We start from the raw sequence: 14,950 nt of genomic DNA on the forward strand, positions 1-14,950 counted from the left end.
GTGATTGAAACATCAGCCCTAGTCTCCAGGCAGGCTCCCTAACAGATCAACACAGAACCCTCAGGGAAAGGTTACAGAATAGAATAGTGCTCAGTCCTTCACCCACCAGAAGCAGGAATTCAACTGCAACTTCACATACTCCAACATCATTTCCACTACCATGCAGATGTGCTTCCAGAAAACACACAAACAAGACTTAAGACATTTTTCAACCTGCATTCAGTCCATTTTTCCTTTAGGTTATCATAAAATTTTGAGATTGCCCCTCCTTTATTCCACTCCTGTCAGCTGAGAATCACTGCTCCAAATGGATCAAGTACAGTCACTTGTGTATCTACAAAGCATGAATAATAGCTAAAAGTTCTTTATAGGCAGATGGATAGAAGGAAAAAAAAATTAAGTATACATAAAAGCAGGCACAGCTTTTCAGAAAATGTTTTGAAACTTAAACGAGAAAAAATACACAGCTGTGGAAAAGTGAACTAATCTTAAACCACTGGATTTAACATAATTTCTTTGCTTATTACAATATTTTGGCTTTTAAGTGAAAGAAAGTGAAAGTTGCTCAGTCGTGTCTGACTCTTTGCGACCCCATGGACTATGCAGTCCATGGAATTCTGTAGACCAGAATGCTGGAGTGGGTAGCCTTTCCCTTCTCCAGGGGATCTTCCCAACCCAGGGATCGAACCCAGGTCTCCCACACTGCAGGTGGATTCTTTACCAGCTGAGCCGTTTTTGCTTTTAGTGGTAATTTATTTCCTACTTTTATTGTGGACATTGGATAATGCCAATTAAATGCCTGATATACAAAAATGAAAAAAGAAACTGTGGACTTTCTCTTCTATCTAACTACCAACATAGTAGAAAGTTGGTTCTAAAAGTCAATAAACCTTTTAAACATGTTTATGATCACTTCAGGTGCAATGCAAGGAAGTCTTAGAAAAGACAGACTATCACAAACATTTTATGCACAGTTTAAGAAGTTGAATGAAATGCACATGAGTAATAACAAATTTGACTTTGCTCTACCCATACACAGTAAATGAATGACTACACCCTCAGTCCCCAAAGTCCTTTTCTACCAATAAGCCCAGGGTTCTATGCATCTTTCTGTTAATTCCAATATTATCCTTGGAAGTTAGATGGAAACCAAGTACCCATTCTACAGAAATATAAATCAAGGCCTAGTGAGATTTAATTATTTTTCACTAGATGACAAAGTAAAAAGTAAAATTCATAATTCAAATAGGTCTGGGGTCCTGAGTTCATGTAGAATTAGAAAATATCACTACAATGAACGCATTCTACTAAAATTGCTTTAAATTTTAATTTAATTTTAAATTCTGATAAATAATTTTATATTGTATAAAATGATACAATGATTACACACACACACACACACATATATAATTTCAGTAAAGGAAATCTCTTAAAATTAGAAACACTATGAATGCCTTGGAGACAATATACTATATTCCTCAAAGACGCTAATGGTACTTTTAAGGTGGCTTCCAATGCATCTCCCTTAGATTAAGGAAACTTTTCTCTGCTTAATCATTTGATATGGCCATGTGTTAAAAAAATACCCCTTTATTTCATTTCAGAATTTCACTTAAGAAGTACTCGTGATCCCAGGCAAAGAATTTTTTCAGAACTTCAATGCTCAAGGACAAGGGTGGGTTCTTTGCTTTCATTTCAATAACACAGAGAAAAGAGATCCACTTCTTCTTCATAAAATGTAAGCTGCAGACTGAGAAACCACTTGACTGCGTGTTGCAGACCAAGTCAAGCCCATCCTTTCACTTCAATGGCTTTCTAGGGGTAACAAATAGGAGTACAAACCCTGTAACCTAAATATTAAAGCTCTGAAAAAGCAAGGCCTTATCTATCCTGTGACAGGGCCAGTCTACTCCATGTCCCAAAGCTCACCTTCTTAACTTCTGCCTAAACTATTTTCTTGTTCTGAGTCTTCTGCCAATGATACATTTCCCTCTCTTCTTCCCTATCACACTTTTTTTTTCCTTTAACAGGTCTCAGCCAGCATCTTATCCCGCCTTTAAAAATACAAACCTATAGAAATCTCCTTTAAACAACTATTGTATATATTTTCTGTATCACTCAAATGACACTTTAATATGTATATGTCTTTTCTCTTTAATGGGATTACAAAATCTTTGAGGTCAGAATCTGGATCTTAGACTTCTATTGATATTTGCCTGGTACGTCATATGTACTCAATTATTATTTGCTAAATAAATGGTGTGGTGAAAGTTCTGGACAAGGAAGAAGATGACTTCGACTTTGGCAGGTATGGGAGAAGGGGATGGAAGGAGCTACAGAAAGAGATAAAGAAAATGGATAACTCATGGGATACTGTTCTTTGAAACAAAAGGTAGAAGAAACAAAGCAGGCAAAAGTCTTGGGGAAGTGACAGGAACCAGTAACTCTTCCTAAAACTAATACAAAGCAAAGAGAGTCAGAGGCTACCCTAGAAGAATAGCATAATTCACTAAAAAACATTACTTATCCGGCAGTCAGGATATTCACATTTTGATCTAAAATCTGACATTAACTAGCTGTGACCAGAACAAGCGATTTCATTGCCTTTGGCAACTCACGTCTAAACCTTAGATACCAGATCTGATCTCTAAAGATCCCTTTAGCTCAGATATTATACAATTCTATAGTTTTCCTTCATCTTGAGAGAGTTTTCATTTCATTTCTTCTGGACAAAGCGGGGGCCTGAATGCACTAAAAGGTATAATAAACAATACAGAATTATTTGTTGCTAAAAAGATAAGCGGGATATAAAAGACAACATAAAATAAACCAAATGCCTATGGTGACACTGAAGCAGAACTTTTCTTTAACATCTGCTTTGCTTATTTGATCACTTTAGCTGAGCAATATTTCCATTGTAATAGGTCGAGGACTCAAGAGTGAGGCAGAGCTGTAGACAGAAATGGGAATTAGAGACAACACCTTCCAAATACTTGCTTTAGCTCAATGATGGTAAAGTGCCTTGTTGATTTAAAAGGGTGTGAAAAGCATTTAAAGATCCTTTTCACTGGGAGGAGATATGCCAATATAAGAATATCACTGACATCTTATTTAAAACCATCGCGTATGCTCAAAGATTTGGACTAATACAAGCAAAACGATTAATTTACAAATCACCGAGATGTCTGGCATTAATCTAAAAATGACTGTGTATAAGATAGTATTTGACTTCCCTCTTTTTTCAGCCTCCCCTTCAAATCAGTGCTAATCACTCAGCACTCCCTTAGGCACCTGGAATTCTCTTTTGTATCGGAGTATCTCTGCCACAGACAGAATCGATTGATCTAATAAACTCATCCTAACTTTACAGTCTAGGGACCATGTGCTCTCCCGTCCAGAATATACTTATCTTAAAACAAGGCCATGGGAGAGGGCAAATGCTAAACCAAAAAGACTGATAGATAGAATTACATGTATCAGTGAGGAAAATATCTGAACCCCACAACCTCCTAGATCCTTTTAGATCTTTACACATAACTCTGCTGTCCAAGTAACCTGTCTCTATTAAAAGAATGTTTAGTTTTAATTAAGAAAATGAAGGGCTCAAATCAATAAATAGGGAAATGCTATATTTGAATGTTGCGGTAAATGGAGAAGAGCCTCAAAGCCCAAATAGAAAATAAAAATGGAAAACGAAAAATCCTGCAGAAAAAATTTAAGGGTCTTCTCTAACCTTCCACTCAGTTTTACAGTATTAGTTTTATCTGATAAGCTAATTGTCACTTTGAAAATACAGCAATATGAAATGTTTGGCTCTAAAGGTGTGAGGCAGAAGACAAATAAGCCAGTAATCCAGGGATGAATGAGTGGGAATGTGGAGTAGGCAGGAGGGTGAAAACTGGTGACTTTGAGGCCACCTCCCATCTAGCTGAGTGCTTTTGATTTGGTCAACTTGGAATTTTTTAAACAATTTTTTAAAAATATGTACAATCTAAATTGGGGAGATTTTTAAGTAAAAACTTGGGTTTCAGGTTTTTCTGGAATAATCAAAGGAAAAGGCAACTTTGGGAAGACAATTTCACAAGGCAAGAAGCAGTTGGAAGGGACAATCTCATAAGAGACTGAGGCTTGACTTTCACCATGGTACTGTCACTAAACGTGTTCTCAGTGTAAACCAAAGAACTGTCCTTTTCAGGGGCAGAAGGAACCTGAATGCACTAAAGTATGGTAACCTGAACAGAGAAGTTTCATTAAGAAAAACAAGGGAAGAATTAAAAAGACAGCGTAAGACCAAGGTCAAGTATCCAGGACTCCACTGAAACTGCAGAAGAACATTTTTTTAAATTATTTTTGCAGTTTCTCTAGTACAAATAAGTTCTGTTTAAAGAAAAAAAAAGTTTAAAGAAAACTCAAATTTGCTTTTTTCAGTTAGTGAAATGAAAGGATTCATCATCACTTACCCTCAACACCCTGGATCCTCTCAAAGAATTTTAAATGTCTTTTACTTTTGAAATAAAAAACACATATAGTTCCATGTATAAAGTGAGCTCTTAAAGGTATTTCCTTATTAAAACTTGGTCCTAAACCTAGGTTCACAGTACATGGTGAAGGTCTGAAGAAAGCTTATTTAACCTACATTAAATCTTGAAAATGCATTAATGAGTCTTTTAAAGGTATAATTTTAACTCCACAATCTTCAGCTATAAAGACTATATAGAGCTAATCTGCCTTGCCCTTTCGATTAAACTTTTTAAGGGCGTTCTATTTAGTCAGCACCCAGAATGGGCCATTAAAATTCTTGTTCGGTAAGAGTTGTGTTCAGTGCTCTGTTGTTTTAAATTCCATTAAATCCAAATGGTCTTTATCACCCCATGACCACCCCTGACTTCAATCAGCCAATTTAATTACCTTACAAAATTGTCAGCAGAAGCAGCAAGGAAAAACAGGAAGCCTTATGACGTTATCAGACTGAAATCTTCCTCTTCAGTGTTTAATCTAGACCAGTCAATAAGGATGATGAGCACCTACTTCCTTCCCTTTCAAGGGCTTTTGACCTTACCTTTCATGCTAAGATTTAGGGTTTAAGTTTCATTTCAAGCAATTCTAGTACCTTGAGAACTGGATTACAAATTGAAAACCCATTTAGAAGATAAAGCTTCACCACCCAAATGCAAAACAATCAACAATTCCATTTCAATATTTCAGACCATCCTACAGAGGAAAACCGAGGATCTTTCAGAAACCCCAGGTATTATGGATGCAGTAGATTAATGATTTAATGCAGATTAATGATGTAGTGACGTAAGGATAGTACAGTTCAAAGACAGTAACCTACTTTCTATTCTGATATGTCAAAATGGACATCGATAATTTCCAAAGAATAAACGGAACTGGAGCTAAAATAACACAGTAAAATCCTAAGAACAGAAGGAAAATAAATTTCTCTCACTTGACTTTCTACCACAAAAGAATAAGGCATCTTCTTTATCAGAAATTTTCATAATTAAAAGAAAATCAGAGATTATGTCATCATTATCATAGGCAACCCTTTATTTAAAGGTGAATAGACTTGAAAAGGCCCTGATAATCAATGATGCATCCCATGCTTGGTCTATATTACGCTCCTCCTTTGTGTGGGAGCATTAACTTCCCTGTGCTGAGTAAATGTTGAAACAGTGTCATTTGAGAATTCAGGGAATGAACACACTGCAATGACACTTAAGTTAAAAAGCAAAAGGTGGTCTTTCTGGAGAAATGCCTACTGACATACAAACCCCTGCATAAAGACAACCTCACAACGCCAGAAAACGTGTTGAGTTCCACGTGTCTGGGTGGAGAAGGGGTGCTATTTCTAGAGGACGGAAAGATCATTTTTCAAAGTCATTTTCTGAAATGAGTGTGCCTCTGTTGATGGATCACATCAGAGCTATTCTTTGAAGCTTTAAGAATAAGTGGGAACTTATGTCAAAAACAGGTTTTTTGGTTTTTTTTTTCTTTTTAGTGCGGCAGTAGTGTTGGCGATTCTTGGAAAGATTCCCCTCCCCTGCTTTCCAGAGCTCAGCTGAGCAGGTGTTCGGGCTTTATCTGTTTCACTCAGTAGCCGCTGTTACTCCCCCATCCCCGCCTCCCAAGAGCGTTTTCCAGCTTCCAGATGTAAGGCCACTCCTCCCTCCCGCCCACCTCACCTCCCAAAGGAAGAAAAATCTCTTTCAAAGAACTTGTAGAGAGTGGCAGCTTCCAAGCCCAGCCAATTCGCTTACACTCCTCTATGATGTAGTACATCTGCTGCTAATTATTATATCTGGGAGCACATGAACTAGCCACTAAGTAGGGGGATTTCCATAGGAATCCATTCCGTTCCCTCTCACCCTGTGGGCTTTATAACCTGGGCTGTCCCTGAGCTGGCGGCCTTCACCTTCGGCCTGGGCACAAGGAAGACGCTACGCGTGTGCATGGACGCAGGGCCAGCGCACAGTGTGCCAAGAAGTCCGAGCGCGTCCTGGGAAGACCTCAGCTGGGAAAGCCTTTTAAGAAAGCCGCCCTACTAACACGCCAAAGAGAAAAGCTAGGTCGACATCTGAAGGGAATTAGTGGCCTACCACAAACCAGCTCAGCTCTTCCTAGAGAAGTCTTGGAGAAGCTGCCCACGAGTTTGGGAGAAAGTTTGGGTTCACGTTTTCGTTCTTGGCATTCGAAATGCCATTTCAGATAAGGAATGTGATCAACTCGACCTCAAAGATCCTAAACAAGTGATGGTTTGGGGACTGATTCCTTAGAGGATACCAAAGCTCCCTGCCCCCCACACTCCGGACGGGACTGCTAGCCCTGCGCGGAGCCCAATCCCGAGCTGGCTTCTACTCCTCCCCTTGCTTTCCGGGGAGCAGAGGTCGAGCGGACCCGGAAGAGAGGGTGGCGAAAGTAACAAAAGAAACCTTCAAGTACCTCCGAGCCACTGTCATTTCGGGAGAACGAGGCAGTGGGGCCCACGCCCCCGGGGACGGAAGGATGCCGCCTGCGCCCCTCCAACCGCCGGCTGGGCCGGGCCGCAGCTGCGGGGAGACAAAGGTGCCTCGTTTACATGGCCCGCCCCCGCCGCCGGCTGCGGGGCCGAAGCGCACCAGAGAGGGCCCGCGGGGGCGTGGCAGTTCCGCGCATGGAAACGCCGACCCCGGAACGTTAGACCTAACCTGGAGCGGGGAAACTAACCCTCTTAACTGTCCAAGCTCCACCATGTGCACGCGCCCGCTGGGTGGTCGCCCAGGAGAAGGCAGGCGGGGCCAAACCAGGATCTTGGGAGGGGAATCCGCCATGACCCACCCGAGGCGCAACGCCGGCCCGCCCACGGGCGAGGAGCTGACCCTAGGCTGATCCTCAGGTTGCTCCCCCATCGCTCCGGGCTGCCCGAAAGCTTCGGGAAAGCTCCCTGGAGTCGGCGCTCGGGAGACGGTCTCCCAGAGGTGTTTGCAAAGCATCTTCGGAGAAGCAGGCCCGGGTGTGCCGCCCTAGGTCAGGCGAGGGGGAGGGGGCGCCGGGATACAGGCGCTGGCGCACGCGACTGCAGGAAGTTTTTCTGGGAACCAAAGAGGAGTCATTGTGCCAGAGTGGTGGACGTGCCTCCCGAGAGTGCATTTGTCGGCGCGCGAGCGAGTGTGTTTGTGAGAAAGACAGAGAGCGAGCGAGCGAGAGAGAGACTGATCATCCATCCAGAAGATGGGCGGGGGTAGCGAGGGACTTGGCAAGTAACACAGTACCCTAAGCTGCTCCCCTATCCACACCCGTTGGTAGGAGGATGCAGGGTCAAGTCACCGTCATAGTGGGAACGGGGAAAACCGGGAAAGGACTGCTTAAAGCCCACGAAGGTGGTTTTCCACCACCTACGGGAAAGGGGTCTGAGGATGGGGCGGTAGCCGAACTGGGCCCGCGGTTGCCATAGTGCCGCTGCAGAGGCGCCGAGCGGCTGGCAGAGGCCACACCAGGGTCGGAGGGGGAAGGGGCTGGAGGCCACCTTCTCACCCGCGCCCCAGAGGCAGCTGCTCCACTAGCGAGTCCCTTCCCTTCCAAGGCTCCGGGCCAGTGGTGAGCCTCTGGTTCACCTTTTCAGCTGAAGTTGAAAATAACATTTCTCAAGAGTGGCTCATACGCGCGCAACCAACCTCCACTTCATTCAGAACATGTTTTTCCCAGAAGAAAATAAAACTCCCGCCATTGCATCAAAATATCTCCATCAGGGAAATGTTCCAATGGTTATAATGTACACAATCCTTCACCACTCAACTCGAGTCACAAACCAGAGAAAATGGATCTCCGCGTGGAAGATGTTTGAAGTTAATGGAGAAAATAACAGGTTATCTAGAAACTGGTCAGTTGGTTTAAGGTAGCAAGGCACAGGTGTGAAGGTGTTTTCCTACTCCCCTATTTCTTACGGACATTCTTAGTAAGCACTGGTCTAGGAAAATGTATTTTTGTGTGTGTGTCAGCTCTTTTGGAAAGCTGCTACACAGTCTGCTACAGTCGCCAAGATTTTTAATATGAAGATATGAAATGATCAGCGAATGTAACAATCTAATGATTCAGCAAATATTATGCTGCAAGACCAGAGCAGCAATAATTAAATCTTTAGAGTATTGGTGGTCGTTTTCCGGCTCCCAGCTTTCTTCTTTCCCCACCTCTTAGTCCTCAAACACACTAAGACACTCATTCACAAACACAGTTCAGAAGACACCTCAGTATTCCAAATAAGTAGGTTGTACTACTCAAAATATTGGGCAAAACTACCAAACTGTGGCACTTACAATGCTTGAAGCAGAGCAACGGAACACACGTTTCCAATGATACAGGGACCCATTTAATTTCATCCAAAGAAACAAGCATTCCTGTGGACTCTTGTTGCTAAGAGCAACGTGCTTAAGTACCATCTAAAGGCATGCAGAAAGCAGGAAAACTACAACAGTAGGAATCCACTTATTGTCTTTTCTCATTATCAGTCCTGTGGGCTCCAGGTGTGTCTATGTATTGGTGGGGGAGGGAAAGAAGGGTTCCCTTTCTCAGTATGTGAAAGCATTCCTACCCAGGTTCCACAAAGCCCCAGATAGATGATAAATTTTATCCTTATAGAAAAAGCGTATAAGAAACAGACAAGAGAGAAGATGCTGCTGACATAATGGGAAATGCAGGCAATCACTCTTTGATTTAAATTTGAGTGACTTAATGTATCTGCTTTTATCTCAAAGACACATACTCAGGATTATATGGTTTCCTGCACTCTTTGGTCTAAATCCACTTGAAGTGTCAGAGGAGGTGCCCACAGTGGGAGCCTTTACCCTGTTGGCTTTCTCTTCTCTGGCTCTTATCTACTTAAGGAAACTTTTCCTGACTAGTTCTACTGAAACTCCATTGGCCAGTGGAGAGAGGCTGAGTGTTGCCCACGCTTCATTTCCTCCAAGTAAATCTTCTGGCCAACCTTTCCACTGGAGTCTCATGTTTAGATTTTACTTTGAGCCCTAAAGAAACCTGATTCCTTAAGAAAAACAATGGATTCCCCTAATATATAATTGCCATTTTAGCTTTTTCTTTTTTGTTTAAATCATGCTACAAGTGAAATAAAGGTGCAGACTTAGGCTCCCATACACAGATTCCCTCGGCCTTTATCATCACTGTTTATCATGTATTAGTCCGGGAGGCACAGCGAGCAAGATGTGAGAAGACTCACAACTTAAAAACAGACAGAAACCCTTCCTTATGACGCTATTTCACTCAAACAGCAGCCTCCCTGTGTTAAGTACCTTTCAACCTTACAACAGTATTTTTTAAAGCTCCGCGTATCCATAAAGGCACCAGGCATTGAGAAAATGGAGAGATTAACCGAAAAGGCTGTCTCTGATGACAAATCAAAAAGATTAGCGCCCTTCACTTGCGGACCTGTCCAGGTCCCACGCGGAAGCGGACAGGCGCCAACTTGCCAAAGAGTTACCAGATATTAACTCATCAGCTGGGGCAATCCGAGAGGCGTGTAGCCCCAGCCGCTCACGTTCTTGGGGAAGGAACTGCGAGCCAAGCCCGGAGGCTCCCGGGGAGACAAGCGGGAGCAGCGGCGGTGGCCGTACCCCCAGCGTCATTACCGACTCTGACACTGGCTACCATGGGGAGGTAACGCAGCGACCACTACCACACACTGACACTCGCCGCATCCTCCCACGGCTATTTTTTTTTTTTAATAAAAAGGGGGGAAATAAATGAAATGAAAAGCACAAGTGGGTCCTTTCAAACCTCGGAAAGCCTCGGAGCAGGGAACAGGTCGAAATGCACCGAGCCCACCCGCCTAGCAGAGCCAACACGCCTGTTTACATCCGGCTGCCTCTGAGCCGGCAATGGAGAGGGATGGGGAATCTTACCAAATCTTAATACATGTGTGGTTCCTTGAGAATATCCAATCCACAGTAAACAGAGCAGGAGTTTAATGGTGCGCCTGAAGACTGGATTACTTAGAACCGGGGAAATAATCTTCATGGTGTTTCTGTGTCCACACGCGCAGCACCCACTTCCCCGATCTAGCGTTAGGCTCCCGGTTTGGGTAGGAATGAGGATGCGTCGAGTGGTGGCCGCAGACACGATCACGGCATGGTCACAGAGAGGAAGGAGTCTCCGCTTCCCAAACCCATTAGCAATCGCTGCATGTTCTTCACTCACTGCGCCAAGGAGCAACCTTCCACTGCAAGGGATGGTGGGACATCCATGTTATTCGGGGAGCATCCGGGAGAAAGCCAGCACGCACACCCACAATGTCCGGCCGCGCGAGCCTGGGGAAGCAGAGGAGGAGGAAAATCAATAGGAAATCCAGCCTTGGAAACCGCCGAGGCGCCGGGAGCGATCCACGGTCCCAACACAAAAGGCGCTTTGCTCGCAAAGGTTTCGCCAGGCCCTATTCCACTGCACTGCTGCACAGCTTCTGACGTGAAGCCAAGATTAAGTGAGAAAAATTGAGATAGCTGCTTGCCTCTTAAGGCTTCCTGCCAGTGAGCTTCCCAATATCTATTATGCAACCAGTCTGGTCGCCCACCTTGAGTTGCAAGGAGGAAGTTGGATTTATTTACGTGGGGAAAAACAAGTGCTTTTATTTCCAGTAAAAGTCTTTACTAAGATAGTGACTGAGCTATGCAAGTGGACTTCCTACATCAACTGATGAATTTTAATAAATGACAACCTAAGTCAAAGTCACTTTGCCTAGGAGTCGTGAATAAAGAAGTGGTCTAAAACAGAGAAATTTACTGCAAATGTAACTTGTTTTTAGGCTGAACAAGGGTCTTTTTATACTTTTAGAATTTTGCCTAGGCATTAATATAGATTGAAATACTATTGGAGAGGTAAAGATAGTCTTTAAAAACTTGAGTGAGACATTCTTTGATTACTACGCAGTAATAAAAATACATTTCTGCAAGTGGACTTTTAGGGAGGAAATGTTAAAATGAAGGAATCATATTTCCCCACCCATTTTTTACCTTATCTTAAAATAATTGTGAATATATTAAAATACAATGATATTTGAAAAGGTGCAGCAAACTCCAAAGGCTTCAATAATTTATGCCCAAATTTCCTCTCACTTTGATTTTCTGAATATCTTTTTCTTGAAGACATGAAATATGGAATTGTAGCTTAAGTGGCATTGAGTGTCATGGTTTTGTCTAAAAATGCCTTATTTTTTAGTGTTCTGATCAGAATAATCAGAGTCCCCAGACAGTGACTGTTGTCTTGGCTTTCACAATTTATTCAAGGAAAAAAGTACATAATTATATTTTCTTTTGTATTTTAGCTGTCCTCTATGATGCATATAGGTAAAATATCCAACCATAATAGTTACATTAGTAAGTGAAAATAAATTGGACAGTGATAAATATATTACTATATATTAATATTTTTAAGTGGTAGGAAGCCCAAAAGGCAAATTGCTGAAACTGTATCTTAAAAGTAATATCTTTTTCATAACCAACTAAGAGGACATAATGTTAACCCTTATGAAAAAGTTATCAGATCATATCATATTTGAAGAATACCTAATTTTTAAATGAGTGATATGAGAAGTATTTCTTCTAGATAGCAAGATTTCTTAAATCTATTTTAAATCTATTTTTCTTAAGATAGTATAAAATGCTGATCTGAAAATAAACCTACATTCTGCAAAGGCATTAGGTGGGCATTGATTTTTTTTTTTTTTAATGGAGGCATATCTGCAGTGTCAAAAATAAATATCATGAATGGCTAGTTCTGCAGTGTAGCAGGCAATTCAATCAAATAATCTGACTATTTGAGCACTTTAAAGGGAACACCTTGTGCTAAAACCAAGGGTATCTAGCGACTCCTTCAGTCCATGTTTAAAATATCTCTTGTAAAGCATGTACAGCCTAACATACCCTGTCTTGTATTTGCTGTCTCATTTATTCCATTCTATTTGTCCTTTTTATTTTTGATCCTAGGAGAGATAATAATGATTGCCAGGGCAAAAATAAATATTCTTATTTTTTATGTCAATATAATTGATATCTTCTACCTAAAAATAGTACGTTTTGATGTGGCTAATCAAAATACTGCAGTTTTGCAGTATAGTTAGCATTTAATGGAACTTGCGAGAACAAAATGTACCATAACTCCTTGTTCATATATTCTGTTAACATAATGGCATTTGATATTACAGTTGTAACTTTTCTACTTAAAACTAGCATCCGAAACTATTTAGGTTTTGTGAGATTATTTATTGGGTGTCTAGCTGTACTGAAAGATCAAGCTTCCAGATTCATGAAGTTCTTACATAGTAAATTAGGCAGTAAAAAGTCTATCGCAAAATTTTCTTACCATTAATTGGTCCCCAAAGAACCAGTTTTGCACATATGCTAAATTAGGTTCATTTACATCCATCAGCTAATCTGAAAGATTTCAACACCACAGACAGCAACTCCACCTGTCCAATTGAACTTCTGCAAGACAAGAGACGACCTTTCTTCAGTACCGCGGACAGCGCTCCAGACGTGGATTTCTTTTGGAGCAGTACAGTGAAAGTAGTACATTGAATGGGTAATGTACCATTGGAAGCGACAGTGTGCGTATTTCCACTATACAGATTCTGGGAGTTTGAATTATTACATTGTTCACATTGTCAAGAAGACTATTTTGTCAACTGTGTTGTGTGTATATTTCAGTGTGACTTAATGGGGATTGCTTAGCATACCCAGGATGTGCCAATAGCCATCCCTTTCCAAAGCATACTACTACAAAAGCCATTCATTTACATTAACTGTGAGTCCCCTCATGAGCACTAAACTACTTGTTTCTCAGTACAGAAAGTTGCCTGAAAGACCACCAAAATTCAGAATACTGAATAATTCTGTCAGTGTTCAGTGGCTAAAGACATTTCTAAAATGTATAATTAGTTATCGCTTTCGAATTTGTCACCTTCAGATTTCCATCCGTTACAGGGTCTAATTGTCATTCTTTCTCATTAAACTTCACTTGCTTCCGGGGCAAAAACAACAACAACAATAAAACCCCTACAATTACCTCCCCAATATTAGAACAAAATGATTTGATGGTGTAGAAGATGTGGTATGGCAATTCTGAAGTTATTACAAGTTTCTCCACAATACTGATACCATGCATCATAATTTTGGGTCTATATGAAGGATTGATAGAGTCATTATATAGTATTTACTGATCATATTTAACTCTTCTTTTAAATTTGTAATTTGCTCCTCAAAAGAAAAAAAAAAAAAACCCTAGTGGTGTCAGACAATCATATATATTTAGTAGTTCTGAGGTTCATACACCTTATTCCATGGTTTTGATTGCTTTTTCTCTCATTTTAACCATATGGCAACCTTTACTTCCAGGAGCCAAAGCTCTGTAGGTTCCAAGGTCAAAGCAGTGATGACAAACTGCAAACGCACACACATATATACACACACACACAGAGCAGCTGTGTCTAAAAGTAAGCCTAAAAAAGAAAAGAAAAAAGAAACCACACAGATAGAAGGCTGACATGAAAGATATCAAGCCCATGATAAATTAGCAAAGAACAAAATGCATTCCATGTTCACCCAGAGCTTGTTCCAATAACAACAATAAAAAGCCATTAGCTTCATCTTTTACTCTATTTTTATATTTACTGACACTAATGACCTCTTATTCTTGGGCACTATTACTTGAGAAGCAATTTTAGTTTTCTATTCTCCCAGTGAAAATGAATCTTATTCTAGTTAGCTGCCACCTGCTGGGGCATGTACAAATGTGTAATAATCCTTACAGCACAAGGTTTTAAAAGACAATGCCTCTACCTTTTGCAAGAAATAGCAAATACATATCCCAGGATAACTTGAATTTCAAAGGTGTTTTTCAAAGGTTCTTTCATGTTATATCTATATTTCATTTTTCACATGGAATTTTTTCTAAGAATTCCACTTGACTTGTCACTGAAGTCCTGCTGATATGTGACATTTGAAAACCCTCATCTTATAGTAACACCTGACCTATTCTTCCATGCATGTGGCCTGTTGTATTGCAGCTAAGCTAAAATAAACAGCCTGTTCATCCATGGCATTAGAGGTGCCAGAGAATAATGTCAGAGCTGATATCAGTTAAAACCACACTGTTGCATATTTGCACTTCACCCTTCCTATGAGTGCTATGCTATGCAATCCCTTGTGATTCTGAACACATTTCAGCTGTTACACCAACATTCTGCTGCATTGATGATTAATGATATTTAGAGCTTAATTAATTTTTAGATGAGAAAAGAAGTGTATCTTAATTAAGAAATTGAATTGGAATAGATTCACATGACCTGAAACCTTTTTTAAAAAATTTCAGAACTGTGTAATCTTTAATGGGTTTAAATAGAAGAAAACAGGTAAGATTTCTAGCATCATTTATTTGTCTAACACCTTCCCTCTGTGTGTTTCATTTTGTT

General features: G+C 40.9%; 1 protein-coding gene across 12 annotated transcripts in view; it reads right to left on the reverse strand.

Annotated features, from left to right (window-relative positions):
• The window catches only part of GRIK2 (glutamate ionotropic receptor kainate type subunit 2), a 741,992-nt gene that overhangs the window by 725,734 nt on the left and 1,308 nt on the right, over positions 1-14,950 (reverse strand). For 7 of the 12 annotated variants that reach the window (XR_015132343.1, XR_015132344.1, XM_086316368.1 and 4 more), the window contains exon 2: positions 10,392-10,796. Coding sequence is in view for 5 of the 12 variants with exons in the window: in XM_086316368.1 (XP_086172494.1) it covers positions 10,392-10,506 (115 nt within the window). In the remaining 7 variants the exon portion in view is untranslated. Of the gene's footprint in view, positions 1-6,942; positions 7,081-10,391; positions 10,797-14,950 lie in introns of those variants that run through there. The other 5 variants (XR_015132345.1, XM_086316370.1, XM_086316371.1 and 2 more) reach the window with 1 other exon arrangement.

The sequence above is a fragment of the Bos grunniens genome, chromosome 9 (assembly GCF_055505025.1).
Source record: "Bos grunniens cultivar Pamir isolate PY7600 chromosome 9, Bosgru_T2T1.0, whole genome shotgun sequence".
Classification (NCBI taxonomy): domain Eukaryota; kingdom Metazoa; phylum Chordata; class Mammalia; order Artiodactyla; family Bovidae; genus Bos; species Bos grunniens.